This window comes from Scyliorhinus canicula, chromosome 11 (genome assembly GCF_902713615.1).
Source record: "Scyliorhinus canicula chromosome 11, sScyCan1.1, whole genome shotgun sequence".
Classification (NCBI taxonomy): domain Eukaryota; kingdom Metazoa; phylum Chordata; class Chondrichthyes; order Carcharhiniformes; family Scyliorhinidae; genus Scyliorhinus; species Scyliorhinus canicula.
In genome coordinates this window covers 14,378,843-14,403,647 of record NC_052156.1, presented here as the reverse complement: position 1 = coordinate 14,403,647, position 24,805 = coordinate 14,378,843, and the positions used below count along the sequence as shown (strand labels likewise).

Sequence of the window (24,805 nt, the reverse complement as noted above, 5' to 3'; positions counted from 1 at the left end):
ACACTGGTCGGTGTTACATCTGGAAAAACAACTCCAGAACTGTCTCTGGTTGTGTGGATGGTTCTGTCGTAACAGATTTCACTATTTCGGCAGTTGTGGTCCTCAAGTCTGGCATGTCACTGTCCCTACTCTCTGTGGTGGAAACATCTGGTACAGATTCTGTACTCTCACTAAGTGCAGGCACTAATTGGTCAGCGTGCTGACGCCAAATTTGGTCATCGTTGGATTGTAGAGTGTATGAAATCAGACCCATTTTGGCTAGTACAATTGCTGGAGTCCATTTTTGACCTGAGGTGTAATTTCTCACAAGAACACATTCGCCACGGTCAAAGGCTCTGCTTTTGCAATGTTGTTCCCTTCTACCCACTTACATCTGATGTTGCCACGTGGCTTCTCTGAAATTGAAAGGGGAGCCAAAAGGTCCAACTGTGTGCGTATTTTCCTTTTCAACATCAGTATAGCCGGTGAGCTTTGTTGTTGAATGCACAGTCTTTCTGTACGTCATTAGAAAGCTATTGATACGTTTAGGTAGAGAGTCTTTATCCCTCAGCCTTCACTGCATGCTTAAGCGATTGCACGAAATGTTCAGCTAAGCTGTTGATAGCTGGATGTTAGGGGGCAGATTTGTTATGGCGGATGCCACACCCCCTCGGGTAGTCCTCGAATTCGGCTGATGTGAACTGAGTATCGTTAACACTCAGGAGTTGTTCAGGTCGCCCGAATCTTGCACATACCTCGTCAAGCCTTTCTATGGTCTGTTCCATTGTTGTCAATTTTATGATGACAACTCCGGCCACTTCAAGTGCGCATCAACCATCACCAAACGCTGGTCCTGCATAATCAACATGGATTCTTTGCCATTTCCTGGTAGACCATTTGGATGCAAAGGCTGTAGTTGATGTTTCTTTTGAAAGGCTTTAAACTAATCGGTCACAAAGTATACCATCCAAAGTATGGCCAAATTCTCAGTACATTGCTAGCTTTCGTAGTGATGCAACAAATTGTGAAATGTTTGCCCTTCCTCCTGTGCACGACGGTGAAAGCGGAATCTTTTAGCTATTAATAGTGGACGGGGAGAGACATGTTCTTTGCAAGACAGTCAGCAACTCATCAGATGACTTGTCTCCAGGTTTAGCTGGGTGTACAAAATTCTGTAGAAACATGAATGTTTTCCTCCCAACTGAGCTGAGAAAGGTCACTGTTTGCAGGTCTGCTGCTGTCTGATTGGCTTTAAGGAAAGATTGGAACCTTTCCTCAGAAGAGCTCCATGTCTCCTCCTCCTCATCAAAAGCGCCCATGGTGTCTTTTCTTCCCACCATTATTGGATTGCAGCTCCCTGATCGATGCTATTCAGCCTTCAGTCTGTCTTCTCTCTGTTTAATGCAGACAAACTGGTAGTGCACAGGCAGACTGACTGTTTCTGTGCCTCGTTATCGATTCCCGGGCTATAGGTCGCTGGCTTTTAAAGCAGACCAAGCAGGCCAGCAGCACGGTTCGATTCCCGTACCAGCCTCCCCGGACAGGCGCCGGAATGTGGCGACTAGGGGCTTTTCACAGTAACTTCATTGAAGCCTACTCGTGACAATAAGTGATTTTCATTTCATTTCATTTCAACGGCAAGTGTTCCGTAAACTTTGATCCTCCATTTGAAGTAAGCCCTCAATAACACGCAGTTGTCCAATAGCTTTTTAAAAAATTCTACTAGCGTTGGGTGCGATCAACCGGTTGATTCGCCACCAACCCGCTACAAACTGCACTGTGTCCACGTATTTACTTCAGAGTTTTCACTTGCCACCATGGTGATTTCACCTTGGAAGTTGACAATATATCTCCTGACCTCACTCCCAATGGTGTAGGCCTGGATCTCCACCGATGATTCCTCCTTCTGGCTCACAAAATTCTCTCCAGTTTGTTTTCAATCCAGATCTCCTCGCCAGTTTCTATTTCGTTCTAGTCTTTGTCAGCCACAGAGAGAATTCGAGGTGGCACAGATTGAGATTGTATAACATCATGCGAGGGGTTTATTTACAAGACGCTGCCCACCCAAGGTGCAATGGTCAACTCCACAAAAGCCCGTGAACGTCCTGATGTCATCATTGCGTAACACGTGACATTACATCAGCCAATAGTGTTGCTCTGATACGTAACACCATATAAACTGCTATTGGAAGAGATGTGGTTTATTCCACGTCGGGTAGTTCCTCTCCAATTCAAGTTATTATTGGCATTTACATGTTGGGAAGCTGAAAAAGAGGAAAAAAGAACAAGGTTCATTTCTAAGAACAAATCTCTAGGGAATTCTCCCAGACTAAATAAGGCAATTGAGCAGCATCCACGTCAAGCATGACTAGCAGGTCAGCATCCTTAAATCCGTGGCCAGACCTATCCCTTGGAACTAATGTAGGTGTGCAAATGGCCAGAAAAAAAACTGTTTTATGCGTCCTTCATTTCCTTCTTTTTAAAAAAAATTTAGAGTACCCAATTATTTTTTCCAATTAAGGGGCAATTTAGAGTGGGCAATCTAGCTATCCTGCACATCTTTGGGTTGTGGGGGTGAAACCCACGCAGACACGGGGAGAATGTGCAAACTCCACACGGACAGTGACCCAGAGCCGGGATTCGAACCCGGGTCCTCAGCGCCGTAGGCAGCAATGCTAACCACTGTGCCACCGTGCTGCCCTCATTTCCTTTTACAAATCAACTTAAATCTGTGTTCTCTCTTCTTGATCCTATTACGAGCGGGAGCAGTTTCCACCTATCGACTGTGTCCAGCCCCCTCCTGATTTTGAACATGTGCATCGAGCCCGCGGAACACGAGCTCCGGCCCCCAATGCGGAGTTCCAAGCCCAACATAACGTTGCTTGAAGTTTGCTAACACTGGGCTGGGCTTGTGTGAGGGACAAAGCATTCAGTGGTAGGCAAACTGTTGGAGAAGATACTGAGGGATAGGACCTATTCATATTTGGAAGAAAATAGACTTATCAGTGATGGGCAGCATGGTTTTGTGCAGGGAAGGTCATGTCTTACAAACCTTTTTTTTAATAAATTTAGATTACCCAATTATTTTTTCCAATTAAGGGGCAATTTAGCGTGGCCAATCCACCTACTCTGCACGTTTTTTGTGTTGTGGGGGCGAAACCGACGCAGACACGGGGAGAATGTGCAAACTCCACACGGACAGTGACCCAGAGCCGGGATCGAACCTGGGACCTCAGCGCCGTGAGGCGGTTGTGCTAACCACTAGGCCACCGTGCTGTCCCTATGTCTTACAAACCTAATAGAATTATTTGAGGAAGTGACAGAGCTAATTGATGAGGGAAAGGCTGTAGATGTCATATACATGGACTTCAGTAAGGCGTTTGATAAAGTTTCCCATGGCAAGTTGATGGAAAAAGTGAAGTCGCATGGGGTTCAGGATGTACTAGCTAGATGGATAAAGAACTGGCTGGGTAACAGGAGACAGAGAGTAGTGGTGGAAGGGAGTATCTCAAAATGGAGAAAGGTGACTAGTGGTGTTCCACAGATTTCCGTGCTTGGACCACTTGTTTGTGATATACATAAATGATCTGGACGAAGGTATAGGTGGTCTGATTAGCAAGTTTGCAGATTACACTAAGATTGGTGGAGTTGCAGATAGCGAGGGGGACTGTCAGAGAATACAGCAAAATATAGATAGTTGGAGAATTGGGCAGAGAAATGGCAGATGGAGTTCAATACAGGCAAATGCGAGGTGATGCATTTTGGAAGATCTAATTCAAGAGCGGACTATACGGTCAATGGAAGAGTCCTGGGGAAAATTGATGTACAGAGAGATCTGGGAGTTCAGGTCCACTGTACCCTGAAGATGGCAACGCAGGTGGATAGAGTGGTCAAGAAGGCATACAGCATGCTTGCCTTCATCGGACGGGGTATTGAGTACAAGAGTCGGCAGGTCATGTTACAGTTGTATAGGACTTTGGTGAGGCCACATTTGGAATACTGCGTGCAGTTCTGGTCGCCACATTACCAGAAGGATGTGGATGCTTTAGAGAGGGTGCAGAAGAGGTTCACCAGGATGTTGCCTGGTATGGAGGGTGCTAGCTATGAAGAAAGGTTGAGTAGATTAGGATTGTTTTCGTTGGAAAGACGGAGGTTGAGGGGAGACCTGATTGAGGTCTGCAAAATTATGAGAGGTATGGACAGGGTGGATAGCAACAAGCATTTTCCAAAAGTGGGGGTGTCAATTACAAGGGGTCACGATTTCAAGGTAAGAGGGGGAAAGTTTAAGGGAGATGTGCGTGGAAAGTTTTTTACGCAGAGGGTGGTGGGTGCCTGGAACGCTTTGCCAGAGGAGGTGGTAGAGGCGGGCACAATAGCATCATTTAAGATGCATCTAGACAGATATATGAATGGACGGGAACAGAGGGAAGTAGATCCTTGGAAAAATAGGCGACGGGTTTAGATAAAGGATCTGGATCGGCACATGCTGGGAGGCTGTAATTTTCTTTGTTCTTTGTTTGTTCTTAAATTATTTTCTTCTTCCACAGCAAGATCAAGGCCTTGCAGCCACCTACTGGGGATTGTTTGATGGTCACAATGGCCCCATGGCTGCGGTGTTGACATCCGAGCAGTTACATCACTGCATCAGAGAACAGCTGGAGGAAATCCTGGATGTCATCAGTGGCCCGTGTAATGTCCCACCCCCTTTGCATCTTGCGGGACACAAGGGGACGCAGACTGAAATAAGCTATGGAGTAGAGAAAAATATTTGTGTCGAGAACCTGGTGAAAGGGGCACTGGAGACTGCCTTCAAAAACTGCGTGAGTATACGATGCAGATATTCTGATACCCATTCATCCATCACCCGCAATGCTCGCTGACCAGATTGGCTTCCAACGCCGTGTCAGCTCACTTCTGATATTGTTGTCCTGTGTTTTTTGTTTCTAATCCCTCCATGGGCCTGCCCCGTCCCATTTCCCCAGCCCCTCGACCCCCTGAAATATCTGCATTCCTTTATTCCTGGCCTCCAGCACATGCTTGATTTTAATTGCTCTGCCATCAGTTGCCTGGGCCCAAAGCCTTTCTGATCTCCTTTACGGCCCTCCTGAAAACCTAGCTCTTTGAAAATCTTTGGCCATTCGCTTCAATATCCTGTTACGTGATTTTTTTTTGTGTGATGTCAGTTGAGGGATAAATATTGCCCAAGACACCAGAGATAATTTCCCTGCTTGTCTTCAGAATAATGGGGATACCCCTGAGAGAGCAAACGGGGCCCCAGTTTAGCTTCTCATCCGAAAGATGGCAACACTGCCTCGGTACTACACTGGAGTATCAGCCTGGACTTTCGTGCTCAAGTCACTGGAGTGGGACTTGAACCAACAACTTTCTGACTCTGAGGACAGAGTGCTACTTATCGTTCCACATGTGAAATTTTATTCAATTACTGAGCTTTCTATCTTGCTTTCTCCCCCACAGGATGAACTGATCGAACACTACCAGGCATCTCACAATCAGGCAGGAGGCTGTACCGTTCTGGTTATTCTCCGCTTGCTGGGAAAGTTGTATGTGGCCAATGCTGGAGACAGCAGGTTGGTGTGTGAGCAGACTGATCTTTTCATCATTGCTTCTCCTTTGGGCTGACTGCTGCTGGTTTATTTGTCTTTATTTCCGGAAATTATCCCCCCCTCCCCCTTATAGGTCCCTGATCTATTGCGCAACTTTCCCCAGACAAGCAGGTGAGCCTTATCCCAAGTCTGTTTTCTACTGCTCTTGAGCTTCTTGTGGTTAGACACAGAACTGGCCATCTGGAATACCCTCTTTGGGACGTGTACAATTAAAGAAATCCATTGTTTTCCTACTCATTCATGGGAAGTGGGTGTCCCTGGCAAACCCAGTATTTGTTGCCCATCCCTGTTTGCCCTTGCGAAGGTGGTGCTAAGTGCAGCACGGTGGCGCAGTGGGTTAGCCCTGCTGTCTCACGGCACCGAGGTCCCAGGTTCGATCCCGTCCCTGGGTCACTGTCCGTATGGAGTTTGCACATTCTCCCCGTGTTTGGGTGGGTTTCACCCCCACAACCCAAAGATGTGCTGGCTAGGTGGATTGGCCACGCTAAATTGCCCCTTAATTGGCCAAAATGAATTGGATACTCTAAATTTATTTAAGAAAAAGAGAAGGTAGTGGTGAGCTGCCCTCTTGAACTGCTGCAGCCCCTATATTGTAGGAACACCATTAGTGCTATTAGGGAGGGAGTTCCAGGATTTTAACCTAGCGACATGATTTTCGTCTTCTTTTCCCAGGCTCCTGTTGTTTAAAAGTCCGCACCGGATTATTTCCAAGGATAGAAGTCCTATATTTTTCTAACTTGCCGAGGGACACCAAGTCTGTACCTAGAATTCCACCCTGGCTGCAATTAGCAATGGTGGGATTTGGAGCTATTGGCCATTGGAGAATTTTATTTTTATACCATGAGAACATTAAAGACCACTCAGCCCATCGGGTCTGCTCTGCCATTGAATCATGGCTGATATTTTTCTCATCCCCATTCTCCTGCCTTCTCCCCATAACCCCTGATCCCCTTATGAATCAAGAACCTGTCTATCTGTCTTAAAGACACTCAGTGAATTGGCCTCCACAGCCTTCGGTGGCAGAGTTGCACAGATTCACCATCCTCTGGCTGAAGAATTTCCTCCTAATCTCTGTTTTAAAGGATTGCCCCTTCAGTTTGAGGTTGTGCCCTCGGGCTCTAGTTTTTCTCGCTTTTTTATTTTTTCTCTCCAGTTCTTGTGGTAACCCTAACTCTATTCTACAACACCCAGCCTTAAAGTAGTACCTTAGCCTAGAACTCGACCAGTGTGAAGCCAGCTTCTGGGAGCATGCAACATCATTGAGATGACTTTCCACCTAATGTGACTTTCTCCCTGTAATCCCCCCAAGTGCTGATCTTAACCGTACTGCAGTGGAGAGTGAAGACTAGGCGGTACAGGACAGCAATGACAGTGTAAATTTATCTAGCACCTTCAACATGATAAAACGCCCCAAGATGCTTTACAGGACCATATCAAACACAATTTGGCACAGGGGATTGAAGAAGCATCCATAGTTTGCACGGTGCAACACACATGTCAGCACTCCCCCATCTATTCTCCAATCTTATTTGACACAATACTGTATCTATCTTTCACTGTGAATACTAAAGCTTAGCAGCACCCCTGAGCATGACTATTGTGTTGTCAGGAAAATTATTCTCTGTGGGGCACAGATCAATGAATGTTAATTGTCCTTTTTCTTTCCCTTGAAAGAGCAATTATAGTGCGCAAGACTGAAGTTCTACCTCTGTCCAATGAATTCACAGCTGTGACTGAGAGACAAAGAATTCAGCATCTGGTAAAACACAACATTATAACTTAGTCCTATTAAATTGTCGAAGACCTAATGTGCATGTTAATTTAGCAGACGTTTAAAGCAATTATTAAGCAGGATCATTTATATTTGTTTCAAATGAGAGTCTAATAAAGGTTTGGGGTACTCTCTTAGAACTTGAGGGATAAGAATTTTAAATTGGAGTCATTAGGGAACAGGGAGGCAGCAACATAGAATAAAGAACATACAGTGCAGAAGGAGGCCATTCAGCCCATCAAGTCTGCACCGACCCACTTAAGTCCTCACTTCCACCCCATCCCCGTAACCCAATAACCCCATCCCCGTAACCCAATAACCCCATCGAATCGTTTTGGTCACTATGGGCGATTTATCATTGCCAATCCACCTAACCTGCATGTCTTTGGACTGTGGGTGGAAACCGGAGCACCCGGAGGAAACCCACGCAAACACGGGGAGAACGTGCAGACTCCGCACAGATAGTGACCCAGTGAAGAATCAAACCAGGGACCCTGGTGCTGTGAAGCCACAGTGCTATCCACTTGTGTTGCCCAACATGGGTCAGGGAATGCAACAACACTAAGAAGGTTGTGTCCCAAGTGTGGCCGAGGGTGATTATACCTAAATTTGTTGCAGCATTATATTTACCTTTGAAGCCAAGTGTAAACGCCCACTGTACACGCATGTTTCTGGCTAAATCGTTAGACAACAACAACCTGAATTTGGATGGCACCTTTTTAAGTAGCAAAATTTCCCAGGGTGCTTCACAGAAACTTTATCAGTCAAAATTTGACACAAGCGGAGGAAGTCGGGCAGATGACCAAAAGCTTGGTCAAAGATGTAGGGAGTGCCATAAAGGAGAAGAGAGAGACTGAAAGGCAGAAATGTTTAAAGAAGGGACTTTTATTTCCATTGAGTTTTGGCAATGTCAGCATTATTGCCCTTGAGAAGATGGTGGTGGTGGTGGTGTATCTGCTGCCCTTGTCCTTCTAACAGAGAGGTTGTGGGCTACGAAAGTGTTCTTGAAGGAGCCTTTGGTGAGTTGCTGCAATGCATATCTTGTGTATGGTACACACTGTTGCCACTGTGTGGTTCATGCTAGGTATGAATCCAACCAGTGGAGGGTTTCCCCCCCCTTATTTCTATTGACTTCAGTTTTACTAGAACTCCTCGATGCCGCACTTGGCCAAATATTGTCTTGATGTCGAGGGCAGTCACTTTCCTCTGAGCTTCGTGTTTGGTGCCTAGACACCTGAAGTTTGAGAAATGGCTGCCCGTGAAAGAGTGATGAATGTTATGGAGGGAATTGTTATTTATCTGGGAATACATTCTTGCTGGTTCTGCATCACGTGATGTGCATTATGACTGGAGTTGAGCTGCACCTAAAAATGAAGCCAGACAGCACACTCAAATATCTCTGCTAGAACCGTACCATACGCCATCAAGTCTAAAGTTGAAGAAGTACTAGAAAGGTTATTAGGGAAAGGAGTCATTGAACAAAGATTGCTTACGCAAAGAAAATGTGTACAAGGAAGTGAAAGAAGCTTTACTGAAGTCCGAGCTGTTGGTTCATTAAATCCAAAAATGAAGTTGCAATTAGCTTGCGATGCCTTACCCTATGGGGTTGATGTGGTTGTCTCGCACACTATGCCTTCAGGAGAGGAACGATCAATAGCATTTGCTTCACGCACTCTTACTAGCGCAGAAATTAATTACGCTCAGCCAGAAATACAAGCTTTGAGCATAACTTTTGATAGTAAGGAGCTTCCGTCATCACCTTTCATGGGTGTCATTTTACCCTTTTGATGGATCATCGACTTTTGACTACAACCTTTGGGCTGTATATTGTTGTACTTTCTGTGCCAGCCAGTAGATTGCAGAATTGGCCATTGATATTGTCGCCGCACACTTACAATATCCAATATCGCAAGTCGGTGCAGCATGTAAATGCTGATGCTTTGTCACGATTACCGTTACAAGTCAAGCATAACCCAGAAGAACATTCCATCAATAATTTGCATTTCTCGCCTATGGATAGTCTACCTGTGACTTCATAAGTTCAAAGATATGCGAGAACTGGGCAAGTGGGAGGAGGAAATGTGAGGTGAGATAGAGGATGGTCTATGGGCAGACGCGTTGAGTAGAGTGAACGCGTCTGCAACATGATACAATTTAAGGTTGTTCACCGGGCTCACCTGACAGTGGCCCGGATGAGCAGATTCTTTGGGGTGGAGGATAGGTGCGCAAAATGTGCGGGAGGACCGGTGAACCATGTTCACATGTTTTGGACATGTCCAAAGCTTAGGGGATTTTGGCAGGGGTTTGCGGACGTCATATCCATGATGTCAAAAACAAGGGTGGCACTGAGTCCAGAGATGGCAATTTTTGGGGTGTCAGAAGACCCGGGAATCCAGGAGGAGAAAGAGGCAGACGTTCTGGCCTTTGCTTCCCTGGTAGCCCGGAGACGGATACTATTAGCTTGGAGGGACCCAAAGCCCCCGAAGTCGGAGACCTGGCTATCGGACATGGCTAGCTTTCTCTGTTTGGAGAAAATCAAGTTCGCCCTGAGAGAGTCACTGTTATGGTCCAAGGGGTCAATAAGGGTGGGACCTGTACGAAAGTTAAATGGCTTTTGCGCTATGTTTATAGTTTCATGAATATTGTTTATTTTGTTGTTACTATACCATAAATAGCTCCATAAAATGTTTATTTTAAAAAAAAATATGCAAGAACCCATTCAGTGATGGGGAAGGTGTTGGACTCGATCCAAAAAGGAACGCTGTCAGATATTCATAGGAAAAATCCAGCCCACAAGCCCGACATCACACACACACTTGGTTGAGTTGAAAGTATTGAATGGAGTTTTATTATGGGGGGGTCCGTCTGCGTATTCCTCCGTGTTTATATAATAGAGTCCTTGACCAACTACATGAGGAACATCCTGGTGTAGTGAGGATGAAGGAATTCGCACCCGGTAATTATTGGTGGCCAGGATTGGATGCAGAAATTCAAGAGAAAGTTGGGCAATGCCAATCTTGTGCAAAACTAAGGAACGCTCCACCATTATGCCCATTACATCTGTGGGAATAACTGACTCGGCTCTGGCAAAAAATATGTTGTTGGTCCACTGGAGTGGCACATGATCCTAGTGATTGTGGACGAGCACTCAAAATGGTCAGAAGTCTCGATAATGAAACCAGCGGTGGCTGAGCAGACCCTGAGAGACTAGACTAAATATTCACAGGTTTTGGAACACTGGAGCAGATTGTCAGTGAGAATGATACACCGTTTACTTTGAAGGAGTTTGAGGAGTAATTGAAGGGGAACAGTATAAACCAATATCAAGTCAGCTCCATATTTTTTTTTCATACATTTATGAGCACCCAATTATTATTTTTCCAATTAAGGGGCAATTTAGCATGACCAATCCACAAAACCTGCACATCTTTGGGTTGTGGGGGTGAAACCCACGCAGACACTGGGAGAATGTGCAAACTCCACACGGACAGTGACCCGGGGCCGGGATCGAACCCGGGTCTTCAATGCTGTAGGCAGCAGTGATAACCACTGCGTCACCATGCCGCTTGAAGTCTGCTCCCTATCATAACAGCAACGAATGGATTGGCCAAATATTTTAAATGATTGCAGAATCATTACACAAAACGTTCTATCAGGCATCAAAGAAGAGTAAACCCGTTTTTAATACCTTATCGGAACACCATACACGCTACTTGAGGTTGTCAAACGATAATAACAAACACAGATTTCTCCCAGGGCGAAGTCTCTAAAAAGCGAGTATTCAACCAGTGAGAGGGTGCTAGCTAGGGTCTATTCCACCAACGAGAAATGGGTACCTGCTATGACCCCAGCAAACACCGGTCCGATATCACACACCGTACAGACGGATGATGGAAGTGTTTGGTGACGTCATGCTGATCAGTTACTTGCTGCAGTTTGCAAAAACTCCTCGAGGTTCTACCTTTAGAAGAGCTAGACAGCTTTGGAATGGAGCCCAGAGAGCGGGACGAGTTCAGATTCCATTTCTGAGGACTTTTCAATACCTATAGTGACAGATACTTAAATAGCTACTCAAGAAACCCAGTGTACAGAAAGGAATGAGGACACTTCTGAGGTCACAAATAGCTGAGTTCAAGAATGTCGAATTCTACCAAAAAGGAATAGATGTCCACATCAGAGACTGTCTTACTGAATTGTATATATGTATGGAAATAACATATCTGGGGATCTGTTGAATAAATGTTAATCATTGTCGTTGCACTATTTCCTCACAGGCCTTCTTGAAACCTGAGTTACTTGGTGACGCGTTTTCAAGACAGGAGTTTCCTCGCAGAGTGAAAAGAAACGATATTGGAAAGAAAATCTTGTACCGTGATTACTTCATGTCTGGCTGGTGAGTATATGTTAAACCATCCACAACCTGAGAAAACAAGAGTTTCCATATTTAAAAAATAATAGTTGTTGGTTTTCCTCCATTAATTTTATTAAAGTTTCCCGGGTCCATGTCCATGTGGAGTTTGCACATTCACCCCGTGTCTGCGTGGGTCTCACCCCCACAACCCAAAAGATGTGCAGGTTAGGTGGATTGGCCACGCTAAATTGCCCCTTGATTGGAGAAAAAAATAATTAGGTACTCTAAATTTATAAAAAAATAAAAATTGTTAAAGCTTTCTTTTCCCCCTTTAATCTCCGCTTACTCGGAAGAATTCTGCTAAGTATAGGCCAGCAGTCCAGCTAATATTGCCATTTATTTAGTTAGTTAGAAAGTAACGTGCATTCTTCCTTTTCAGTTCCCCTTCATCGTTGTGAGTGAGTGCCAGTCCTTTGTCCAAGGTTGACCTTCTCATATTGAATGTTTAGTCCTAATTTGTATTCACAGTAATGGACGTTGCTCGACATCAAGGCAGCATTTTACGAAGTGCGTCATCAAGAAGCCCTAGGAAATATGGAGTCAATGGGAATCAGAGGGAAAGCTCTCCACTAGTTGGAGTCATACCAAGCACGAAACACACAGTGACAGCAGTGTACAAGATGTGCCATGTACAAGATACATTACAGCAAGGTTCCTTCATCAACACCTTCCAAACCCACAACCCTTACCACCTAGCAGGACGTTAGCAGCAGATATAATACAGGTCAACAACTACACGTGAAAAATCCTTCATTTTAGTCTCGCTTCTAGCGTTTATCACATTATCCCATTCTGATGTATGAGTTTCTGTGAATCATAGAATCTCTGCAGTGCAGAAGGAGTACGTTCAGCCCATCGAATCTGCACCGACTCTCCAAAAGAGCACCTTGCTAGGCCCACTCCCCTGCCTTATCCCCGTAACCCCACCTAACCTGCACCTCATGGCCAGTCCACCTAACCTGCACATCTTTGGACTGTTGGAGGAAACCGGAGCACTCGGAGGAAGCCCAAGCAGACATGGGGAGAAAATGCAAACTCCACACAGTCATCCAAGGACCAGAATTCAACCCCAGTCCCTGGTGCTGTGAGGCCACAGTGCTAACCACTGTGCTGCCCAGATGTTTATTTTAATTGATCCTCTGGATTCTTGGTTGCCCTGTGCAGGTGGTTTTGACCCTTCTCCTTGACCCACTGCATTTTCCAGTACTGCTGTTTGATGCAATGAGTGGCTTGCCAGGCAGTGGTAGCAGGCATTTATGGGTCAGTTACATTGGTATGGTATTGCAGTCATACAACAGGCATTACCAGACAAGGGTTTTTTCTTCTGGGGTAAATTAGTAAACCGGTTGGACTTTTAACAAATAAAAAATCAGCTCAACCAATGGTCACCTCCGGTCACACATCCTGACTAGAAAATAAATCCTTAACCCTGCTCGGAGAATATCCTGGAATTCCTTGACCAACTCCGTCAGCAGAAAGACTGCACGCGAAGGCTCAGCACCACGTTCTCAGGACAACAGGCCATCCACGTCCCAAAAACAAAGGCTTTTATAAAACAATTTAGAAATACTCTCTAGATCCTTAATCTCCCTGAACCTTAATCTGTTCCGTGGAACATGCCGACACATTTAAACTTTCTGCTTTAATATCTTCCCAAAGATTATTTTATAAATATTGGGCAGAGCAGAGGCCCACAATATTGATCACAACAGTCATTGAACCAGTTGCACTTGATCCCTACACTTGGTTCCTATTATTTTTACAATTTACAATCCCACGTGAATCTAGACTTACACCAGCAACCAATTTAAGATGATCAGTCAGGCTTGCAATGGGGGGCTCACTCATGCATGCTAGAAGTTGCATATATTCATATGCAAGGCCCTGTCATCTGCAAACAAAACGAACATGTCCAGGCATCTCCAACCTTTTTTTTTATAAATTTAGATTACCCAATTATTTTTTCCAATTAAGGGGCAATTTAGTGTGGCCAATCCACCTACTCTGCACATTTTTGGGTTGTGGGGGCGAAACCCACGCAGACACGGGGAGAATGTGCAAACTCCACACGGACAGTGACCCAGAGCTGGGATCGAACCTGGGACCTCAGCGCCGTGAGGCAGCTGTGCTAACCACTAGGCCACCGTGCTGCCCTTTCTCCAACCTTTTTAAGCACAAGATCACTTTTCTAATCTAAATGCAGCACAAGATCTACTCTTAAAAATTTGACTTTACTAAAATCCCCCAAAATGTTCACTGTGCAAAACGTTTGCCTATTCTCAGCTTGCACACTATCTGTGAATGCTGTGAAGTCTGGGTCGTAGTTTGAGATAGTCAGTCCCATCAGATGGGCATCTCTTGATTTGAGTGCAATACTGGGACTTGATTTTCATCAGCCATCCCACAGAAGTATGTGGAACCACAGTAGGCCTTCACTTTGAATGCGCAGTATGTCAGAAGAGTTTCTGTGTACAAGTCCCCAAAGGTCTTTGTCCCTTGACCTAGCTTTCAGCTCTTGTCATTTTGCATGGTGATGATTTCCATGTCAAGTCCACTGCTTTGTTCAAAAACCTGCTGAAATTGTGCTGCTAGTTGTCCGATGTCCACTTGGGGGAAAAAAGGGATTTGAGAGAAACAGTGATTTCTTCCATCTTGTCCAACTCCTGAAATAGTCTGTTGAACTCGTTTTCTGATTTGTTCAGGTGGTCACAAATGTCATGATGTGTATATTGACTGGGATGTAAAGAGTTAACAAGTTAATGATAATGATCCACTAGTGGGAACCTCAGAACACAGTCATATATCATGTGACTTGGGAATTCTGGGATTAAAAGATGATTAAGAAAATTAGAGAGTAAGGATTAGATGGTGAGGTGTAAGAGAGAGCAGTTGTTCAGTAAGTTAGAGATAGCATAGTTTTATATAATAACCTTCTACTTTAGGAATGTGACCGAATCTTAGTAGTGTAAATAAATTTATAGTTTTGTTTGTTAACAAAGCTTTGTGTTCTTTATTCAACACTACCCATCCAAGCCAACCAGGTAAAGCAGAATAGAGAACATAACAACAAAGTGTGTTGGGATGGAGCCCTTTCTGTTTGACCTGTTGTTGGATTTTCTCCAGATTTGGGAAGTGCTGAGTAATTATGTTCTTTAACTGGGAGGACGTCGGGCGCAATTTCAATGTGAATGCATTCACTACACTGCTCATGTGTGACAAGGCTCTGTCGTACCTTTACGGTTTGCGATTCAGCTCATTCCATTTTCCACTTGTATCCATAAGAAACATCGTCAAGTCCAGTAACCACGCATCATCTGACAGCTCACTGTGCGCCTCATTTATTTAAGCAAGGTGACATTTCCATGGAGCCGATTTAAAAATCTGGTGTATCTTTCCTCAACAATCACCTTGCATCTGCACGAGGGATTAGTTCACTGTAGGTGGCATCAAGCTCATTGAGTAACGATTTGAGCAAATGATGTTGTAGAACTTTGGCATGAATTGAGTTGAATATCTTGACCACAACTGCCATTACATGAGGGAAAGTCAATAACTTGCTCGCATATTGCTGGATAACACAGTGGTAATTGACAAAAGGAGAGGAATTCAGGATCATTTCTGCAAAGCGCAACAAAGCCTGCATTGATCCCAGTATTTATGGTGCACATTCGTTTGTGATGGAAACAAGTTTCTTGATCGGAATGTTGTTCCCTATTGTACACCTTTTGAATTTGTTGTCGGCATCCTCGCCCCTTATCTGCAAAATAATTTTTATATGCCATGCAAACAAAAACAATCACTTGGGCCATATCTGTCATGTCTGCTGATTCCTCAAACTGCAGTGAGAAACATTCACAGCCTGATGAGCCTTGGTGTATTTGCTGAGACACGTCTTCGGACAATTCCACCCTTCTGGCTACTGTTAAAGTGCCAAGCACAATGCTCTTGATGGCTGTCATAATTTCACCTTTGTTTTTCCAGTCTTTGAACGAATTGTCGGCAGCAACTGTCATAGCCTCCTTGATAACTTCGCCATTGGTGAATGGTTTCTTATGTTTCACCAGTGGATGGCTAATATGAAAAGATGCCTCTTTGCTGGCCTTGCCTTGAGCCACAGGTTTTCAAAAGAGCGAGTTTCAAAATCCCCTTTAAGTCCTCAAATTTCTTCATCCAAATCACTCTGCTTAAAGGGACGTTTTTAAAACAATTCTGCATGCAGTTCCAAATGACCTACTTCTACTCAAGGCTATATTCTGTTGACAAATGGTCTTGCCTTTTGGCATTCATAAAAAGAAATTTGTTTTCCCGTTCCTGGTTTAAATGGTAGATTTTTGCCCTCCTTGGAGGCCCTTGGCTCCTTCCCTCATTTTGCCTTCAACCAGCTTATTCCAAGTTTTGGCACCTGCGTGAATCTCGTTGCCCAGGTCCCATGGATCTTTGCCGTTATTCAGCAGGCAGGGAGCTGATTCACTCATCGTTGTGGTAACCCCTGAGTCTTGCGCAGTTCGGCAGGCAGCGATGATCGAATGTTCGAGACCCCGGGATCGACGACCACTGAACTAAAGAAAAGCTTGGCGGACAATTGTTCCCTGGTGTATCCCCCATAGCAACACTTCCGCCAATCAGAGTCAACTTGCCTGGTCTGAATTTAAACAAAATCTTGTGGGATAACTGTTCCCTGGTGCATTCTTCATGGCACAGGCTGTACCAATCAGAGTTCACTTGCTAGCCAATCCGGTCCCTTTTCTCATGTGGTATAAAGTTACTGTTCCCTTTGACGTTTGGTATTCCTATGTCTGTCTTAGAGAGTGCAGGATGAAGTGGCTTTGACTGCATGTCTCTCTTCAGCAATATTATTTCACCAATTATTATCCAATTTGCAAGAACTTGCACAAACACCTTTTTAAAAGAAAGGAATTTCATTTGTATAGCATTCATTGTGACTTCGGCATCTGAAAAACTCTTTCAAGTATAGTCATAATTGTAAAGTAGGAAGTAGGAACCCAATTTGCACACTGCAAGCTCCGACAAGCACCATATTGACCTCAGGCTTTGTTTAGTGATGTTGGTTGAGGGGAAAATTGAGGCCAGGACTCGCCCGCTCCTCTTCAAGAAGGTGCCATGGAATCTTTTACAATTCCCTGGGAAGGTAGATGGGGTCTCTAGAATGGGAATTGAACCCACACTCTTGACACTGAGGGAAGAAGGCTACCACAGCTGATACCAGGTTTCTTCTGAACTGTGAAATGATGCATAATATTCTCATCAGAAGCCTCCTCTTCACACCAGCAATGGCTACAGCCTCTCTTTATAAACCCAACGCTGATTTAAAACCATTGCCATCAGTCTTGTTATGTCTTTTTTTTTCAGGGGATACAAAATGGCACAAGAAGATGACCTCAAGTACCCCGTTGTGCATGGAGATGGAAGACAGGTACACCTTTGAAAAATCACTGTACAAACTGCCCTAGATTGTGCAACATTGAAGAGGCTGCACTGCCCTGATAATGTCCAGAGAGTCAAGCGGTGATATCACTGCCGTCATCGTTTTTAGGAACACAAATTGATCTGCTTTGTTACATTCCGCCTATTAACAATTGTGGGCTATTAACAATTGTGCGCAAAATGTTGTGGGTTTACTCCTATGATTAATAATATTTGAGGAGAAACGGGATCTGCAGCAGATTGAGCTGAACTTTACAAATGGTGGAACCGAAGCAGTTCAGCCGCACGCTCCCAAAGTCCTCTTCGCCATTCAGTTTGGTGAGAGCTGATCTGTGCCTCAGCCCCGTTTATCCACCCCTGGCCCACAATCCTTTGGCACCCTCGCTGAACAAAGGTTTCACAGTGTGCTGTCTGAAAGTCCTCTGCATTCAGACATGGCAGCATGAGCTACCTCGAGCAGGCCATCGCCACAGAGCTATGATACAGTTGTGTGCTTACACTATTACACTATTGTAATAGAGGAAATTAGGGGCTGGTTTAGCACACTGGTCTAAATCGCTGGCTTTGAAAGCAGACCAAGGCAGGCCAGCAGCACGGTTCAAGCCTCCCCGAACAGGCGCCGGAATGTGGCGACTGGGGGCTTTTCATAGTAACTTCATTTGAAGCCTACTTGTGACAATAAGTGATTTTCATTCCCTTCTCTTGTGATCCCTCACATAGCAGGTTTCCATTCATAATAAGAACTAGGAGCAGGAGTAGGCCATCTGGCCCCTCGAGCCTGCTCCGCCATTCAATGAGATCATGGCTGATCTTTTGTGGACTCAGCTCCACTTTCCGGCCCGAACACCATAATCCCTTTATTCTTCAAAATTGGATGGTCCAGAGTGAACAGGTGTGTTTGCCAGAGTGAAAGTCTTGGGGGATGTGACTTGCTGTTGTGTTTATGTTCACTAGCAGCAGACTCCAGACCATAATTGCTAGTTCCCTGGTGTATATCCAGTTGCCTAATTTCAGCAGGGGAGTGGGAACAGAATAGTTGCCATCAGCTGGCGGGGGCGGGGGGGGGGGGGAGGGGGGGGTCATTCCTGTTCATTGGTGACTGCTAACACATGTAGATGTCTACACCTCCGCTGAATGCAATATTGGACTTGGCTACAATTGATCTCCCTCCTCCTCCTTAGCATACACACGTCCGCTAAGTGCCATTTTGTATTGTTTCAATATTTCCATCCATTAAGAGCCTTCATTTCTCTGAATTCTTGCCAGTCGTACTGCCATTTTGCCTTCCCTTTCAGACTCGAGTAATGGGGACAATCGCAGTAACACGAGGCCTTGGAGACCATGGGTTGATGGTCTATGACACTGACCTCCAAGTGAAACCATTTTTATCCTGTATTCCCGAGGTAAGTACAGCGGCGAAACAGCAACGGCTTTTAGCACCCGTATCTCGGTCCCTGTATTGTTCCTGGCAGTGGGTGGGTGTGAATAGAAGATTTCTCACTCATTGCCTTTTATATCACCAGTATTCTTTGCTACAATTACAGCACTCTTCTCCCAAACAATTAAGTGAGTGAGCGCTATGGACGCAATGTCGCCAATGAGGCTGAAATGCTCAAGTAAGCAAATATAGGGGCGAGAGTGGTGATATAATTGCAATAGACATGGGTTCCAATCCCACCACGGCAGCTGGTGAAATTTGAATTAATTTGTAAAAACTGAGATTGAAAGTGAACCTCCTGAAATGGTGACCATGACAACTATTGTCAATTGTCATAAAATCCCACCTGGTTCACTAAAGTCTTGGGGATGGAAATCTGCCATCTTTACCTGGTCTGGCCTACATGTGACTCCAGGCCCACAGCAGTGTGATTGACTCTTAATTTCCCTCCTGAAGTGACCTAGCAAAACATGGGTTTGAGGGGAATTAAGGGTGCTGCCGCTGCCAGAGGCTTCCACATCCCGGGAAATAAATGTTTTAAATTGAGAGAGGTACGGGAAGAGTAGCCAGCAATCATAAAACCACAGCCCTGGATCAAGTAAGGATTTGGAAAGCATGTGTACTGTCTGATTCCTAGCTCTGCTCACAAGAGTGGTCAGAAAACCAGTGTTATAATCTCATCAAGGCACTTAGACAGAATGTTGTATCTAGAGAATGAAGCTTGATGAATTAATTGCTGTATTTGTATAAACTCGTTGAATGTACGGCATTCAGGGGAGGGAGTCAAGACAATGGATTGGGAACACGAAGTTCAAAAAGGGAGGGCGCAGAAACGCAGTGCCAGTTCAGGTAGCACATCGGATAGGGAACAGGTCTGCAGGAAAAGGTTGAGAACTATTGAAAGGGTATCCCCCAGCAGAAGGGAAAGATCCAGCAGTAGCAGTACCGAACAAAATACCAGGCGGGCGAGGGGACGTAGTTTATCAAGGTCTCGGAACATGAGTAAGACTACGAAAACTAATAGGAGTAGAAGCCCACATGCACGTGAGATTTTGGTGGCTTCCAGTAAGTTGGATGAAAAAGTTATCAACGGTGCCAAACAGCAAGAACTGCATAGTTGGGAGTGAATTTGGGGTATACATGGAAGTACCGGACAGGGGACAAAGAGCTCTATCCCACAGATGGATTTGCACGGAAAAGGTTCTTCCGGATGGAACTTATAAGGCCGAGGCCAGGCTTGTGGTGAGGGGATTTGAAGAAAACTTAGAAGATCAGGATTTAAGGGTAGATTCACCTACGGCAGGAAAGCTTATTTTAAAGATCTTCTTGGCTCTATTAGCCACAAAGGCATGGGAATGCAAATCTCTATAGATATAAAAGTTTCACCTGAGGAAGGAGCTACGCTCCGAAAGCTAGTGATTCGAAACAAACCTGTTTGACTTTAACCTGGTGTTGTAAGACTTCTTACTGTGCCTACCCCAGTCCACCGCCGGCATCTCCACATCATACTTGAATAGAAGCAATGTACAGGTGTACGGTGAAAAAGACAGGGGAATGGCACTAAGTCATTATGCTTCTCTGGAGAGCTGGTGCAGACACGATGGGCCGAATGGCTTCCTCTGTCTGCGGCGTAACAGTTCTGTGATAGTGACTTGTACAGATAGAGTATCTATTATCCAAAATCCTTGTGGCCGATCACGCTTCGGATAATTTTGGTTTTGAGATACCATTTGTAGGTATGCATCGTGTGCAGGCAAACAACTGGACTTCCAGTGCTAACCGTCAAGTGGGTTCACAAAAACGCAGGTTTGAGATGTGCCTGGTTTTTGGATTTACTAATCAAAGATACTCGGCCTGAAATCTGTTCTTTAATGTTGATTGAGGGATAAAAATGTGGTATTCTGGCAGTGCAGCACTCCCCCTGCACATGGAGCTGAATACCCAAAAACAAAAAATAACTTCACACATTTAAAATAATTCTCAATAGGTTTGCCAGGAGCCAGGATCGTAAATGTCAGATGTACTTTGTATTCATCAGGGCTTTTCCCCGTTTTCTTTTTTTACTTAAAAGGTTACAGTCTTCGACCTGGGACAACAAGAATTTGGGCAAAGCGATGTCATCGTAATGGCCACTGATGGATTATGGGATGTCATGTCCAATAAAGAGGTGGCCGACACCAGCCAGAGATTCTTGGAAGATCAGAATCACAATCCACGCAGGTAAAGGGTGCTCACCATTTGTTCTGTTTCCCTCACTTGCACCTTCTGGTCACCATTATGCAGCAAAATGCGACGTGAACGATGATGCAGGCTGTCAAATTCCAAGATTTGATATGAAATCAATTTGTTGCTGCACTAGTGCATCCATTAATAAAGGCAGCATATACCTTAACAGGCCAAAAGGCCCAGAGTCCAATTACCCATTTATGATTGGACTAGGAGGAAGGGACTCGGTGTTCACTGATATCCAACTCCGATACAGAGGGGAAAATCAGCCAGAGTATTATTCCTGATTACTTATTCCGGGAAACCTTTTTTAAAAATAAATTTAGTGTACCCAATTCATTTTTTTCCAATTAAGGGGCAATTTTGCGTGTTCAATCCACCAACCTTGCACATCTTTGGGTTGTGGGGGTGAAATCCACGCAGACACGGGGAGAATGTGCAAACTCCACACGGACAGTGACCCAGAGTCGGGATCGAACCTGGGAAATGAAATGTAATGAGAATCGCTTATTGTCACAAGTAAGATTCAAATGAAGTTACTGTGAAGAGGCCCTAGTCGCCACATTCTGGCACCTGTTCGGGGAGGCCGGTACGGGAACTGAACCCGCACTGCTGGCCTGCCTTGGTCTGCTTTAAAAGCCAGCTATTTAGCCCTGTGCTAAACCAGCCATGTAACCCGTAATGCAACCTCGACGCCGTGAGGCAACAGGCTAACCCACTGCGCCACCGTGCTGCCCTTTTTCCAGTGAACCTGCTGAACTTGTTTGTTTGAGGCTTGCCTACTGTTCCGATGTGTTGTACTAAAGGTTGAGCATTGAGCATCCTTTCTCCGAAATGCTTGGGGCCGAGTGTGTATCGGATTTGGGAATATAATGTGAAACTGCGGTGCGCATGTTGGGAACTGTGCATCGGCCGGGAACCTTCCCAGAGCCTTGTGGGATTTCCCACTCATCACAGCGACGCTCAAAAGAAGTGCAGATTTTGGAATTTTGCAGTTTTCGGAATTTTTGTTAAGGGATTCTCAGCCTGTGTAGGTATTTGGTGGAGTAAGGGTTAGTGTGTGGGGTGGGGTGGTGGTGTGAGGGTGTGTGTGTGAGTGGGCGCGTGTGTCCGTGTCGGTGGAGGTGGTGCTGTAGTGGTATTGTCACTGGGCTAGTAAACCAGAGACCCAGAGTAATGCTCTGGGGACCCAGGTTCAAATCCCGCCACGGCAGATGGTGAAATTTGAATTCAATAAAAATCTGGAATTACAAGTCTAATGATGACCATGAAACCATTGTCGAAAAAACCCATCTGGTTCATTGATGTCCTTTCGGGAAGGAATAAGCCATCCTTACCTGGTCTGGCCGACATGTGACTCCAGACCCACAGCATTCTGACTCTTAACTGCTCCCTTAAGGGCAATTAGGGATGGGCAATAAATGCTGGCACAGCCTGCGACGCCCACGTCCCCTGAACACATTTTTTAAAAAAAAGTAATGTTTTAAAATAAATTGGGGAGAACGTACAGACTCAGCACAGACAGTGACCCAAGTCGGGAATCGAACCCGGGTCCCTGGTGCTGTGAAGCAACAGTGCTAACCACTGCTACCGTATTTAAAGTGGATTGAGAGCTGAGATGGTTTCTCTTTGTTTGAGTGGGAATAAAGATAGCAGTTAAGGATAGTGTATTGAGTAGCTATTTTCTGGTGTGTTGTTAAAGATATTTTAATACTGTACTGCGCTGGTAATAAGGCTTGTTTTTAAAATACAATATCCTTATTCCCTCGTGAAGTCACTCCTTGAGCGAGACGTCCTTTCCTCACAGAATTATAAAATAGTGAGGCTTCTGTCACGTAGCCTAGCCTTGAAAATAACCCATCTTTATTTCTGTAGGTACACGATGCTGGCCCAGTGCCTTGTAAATAAGGCAAGAGGAACGCTACAAGATGGTGACTGGAAACTAGAAGATGGCAGCTTTGCCTCATTCGATGATATATCTGTATTTGTGATACCACTGCTTAATATAGCAGACTCCGTGTAAGCTTTGGTTTGAAGGGAGCCGCACGGTTTCCGCCCTGGCCCACGGATTTTGGGTATTCCGAGCTTTGAACTTGTGTTCGGGGATGGATTGGAGGATTGCTGCAAGTCGAAGAGGAAAACCATCATACGAATCTGCCCGGGCTGCAATTCCACAAGTTTAAATGAATGAATGGGTGATCAGGTGAATCTGCACCGTCTGACGTGGCCAGTTCAGCTCATCCACTTCATGTTTTACCGTCAGAAGGAGCTTTTCTTACAGTGAGGGAGCATTGTGTGTTCAGCACTGGGTCTTCACCCAGTGACATGCACTGTTCCCAATCAACAAAGGGAAACATCTCGCTGCATTCCTGTACATCTCCTGGTTCCCAACTTCCAAGCCCCATTCTGGGTGGTCCCTCTCCTGGCTGTCAGTTTATGCTGCTGACCAACTTGAGCGAGCGGGACCGGTTTGAGCAACATTGGGGGGGGGGGGGGGGGGGGGGGGGGAGAGAGAACGGGACCCCTATCCATCCTTTTGCTCATTGTGATATTGTAGCAAAGAGCATGGATCTTCCAGTTACTGAATACAAAATGCGGACTTTTCTCTAAATAAAGGCAATTCCAATTGACACATTTCGATTGGATGATTAGATATATTGGTGAAAAAAGCTTTAACTGGCAAAGAAAGTGACATGTCTACTTGGAAAGACCCACCCATGGGGAGAGAATAGATTTAATGTATTGATGAGGGAACAAATGTTTACCATTTTCATACCTCCCACCACTCAATGTCACCTTCTCATAACCATCATTAGTTTGATGTATACAGTATTGAAGGACAGTTAATTTTCTGCCGTTATATACAGAAGCAGGAGTGCCCCCAACAATGCTGAGACTTCAGAAAAGATCGACACCGCTGCCATCCGAAATAGAAGACCTCTCGACTTTTTTCAGTGTTACCCGTAGAAAAATCAAAGATTGTTTAATGAATGATTGATGCCATTTAGAAATGTAGAGACTTTTCATTGAGCTGTCAAGCACTTCTGTGTATTTCAATGGAAGTATTCCGGCAGGAACATAAAGGGGAAGAGTGTAATGCCAAAGCAAGTGAGTTTCTGCAGAGATTGTCTGCCTTGATTTTAGAAGTGGAACATATGCAGTTTTGGGGACCTATGCGACTCTGTTACAAACATTCCACAGCATAGGTGAGAGAATTATAATAATCTTTATTAGTGAAATGAAATGAAAATCGGTTATTGTCGCAAGTAGGCTTCAAATGAAGTTACTGTGAAAAGCCCCTAGTCTCCACATTCCTGCGCCTGTTCGGGGAGGCTGGTACGGGAAGTGTCACAAGTAGGTTTACATTAACGCTGTGAAAATCCCCTAGTCGCCACATTCCGGCACCTGTTCGGGTACACTGAGGGAGAATTCAGAATATCCAACCTAATCCGCACGTCTCTCAGGACTTGTGGGAGGAAACCGGAGCACCCGGAGGAAAGCCACGCAGACACCGGGGGAACGAGCAGACTCCGCACAGACAGTGACCCAAGCCGGGATTCAAACCCAGATCCCTGGTGCTGTACGTGCTGCCCTCCCTTCCTCAGTAAATATAAAAACGGTTTCAATCGCTGGAGTGTCAAATTTACTATAGCTGCGTGCATGTTACTCCCCCTCCAGAAACCCGTTGTGCCGCACTTAATCTGAGAGTGCTTATCTCCAACTTTACGGTATTCCACCATATGGCATCTGAATGACTTTTGTAAATGTTTTAATTGCTGAAATGTATTATTTTTGTGAGTTGTTAATAAAATTAGAACTTGAGCTCTGGAAGAACCAGCTACAATCCTCTGTCCTTAAAACACGCCTTAAAGTTTAGCTCTTTGGCTAAGGTTTTGCACACCAGTCCTGCC

General features: G+C 45.0%; 1 protein-coding gene across 1 annotated transcript in view; it reads left to right on the top strand.

Moving 5' to 3' along the window:
- The window catches only part of LOC119973847 (protein phosphatase 1M-like), a 41,886-nt gene extending 17,614 nt beyond the window's left edge, over window positions 1-24,272 (top strand). Inside the window, exons 3-10 of the mRNA XM_038812323.1 lie at window positions 4,527-4,799; window positions 5,455-5,567; window positions 7,278-7,362; window positions 11,649-11,767; window positions 17,156-17,219; window positions 18,526-18,633; window positions 20,740-20,888; window positions 22,770-24,272. Coding sequence (XP_038668251.1) covers window positions 4,527-4,799; window positions 5,455-5,567; window positions 7,278-7,362; window positions 11,649-11,767; window positions 17,156-17,219; window positions 18,526-18,633; window positions 20,740-20,888; window positions 22,770-22,917 — 1,059 coding nt within the window. The 3' untranslated portion in view covers window positions 22,918-24,272. The remainder of the gene's footprint in view (window positions 1-4,526; window positions 4,800-5,454; window positions 5,568-7,277; window positions 7,363-11,648; window positions 11,768-17,155; window positions 17,220-18,525; window positions 18,634-20,739; window positions 20,889-22,769) is intronic.
- The last annotated feature ends 533 nt before the right edge of the window (window positions 24,273-24,805 follow it).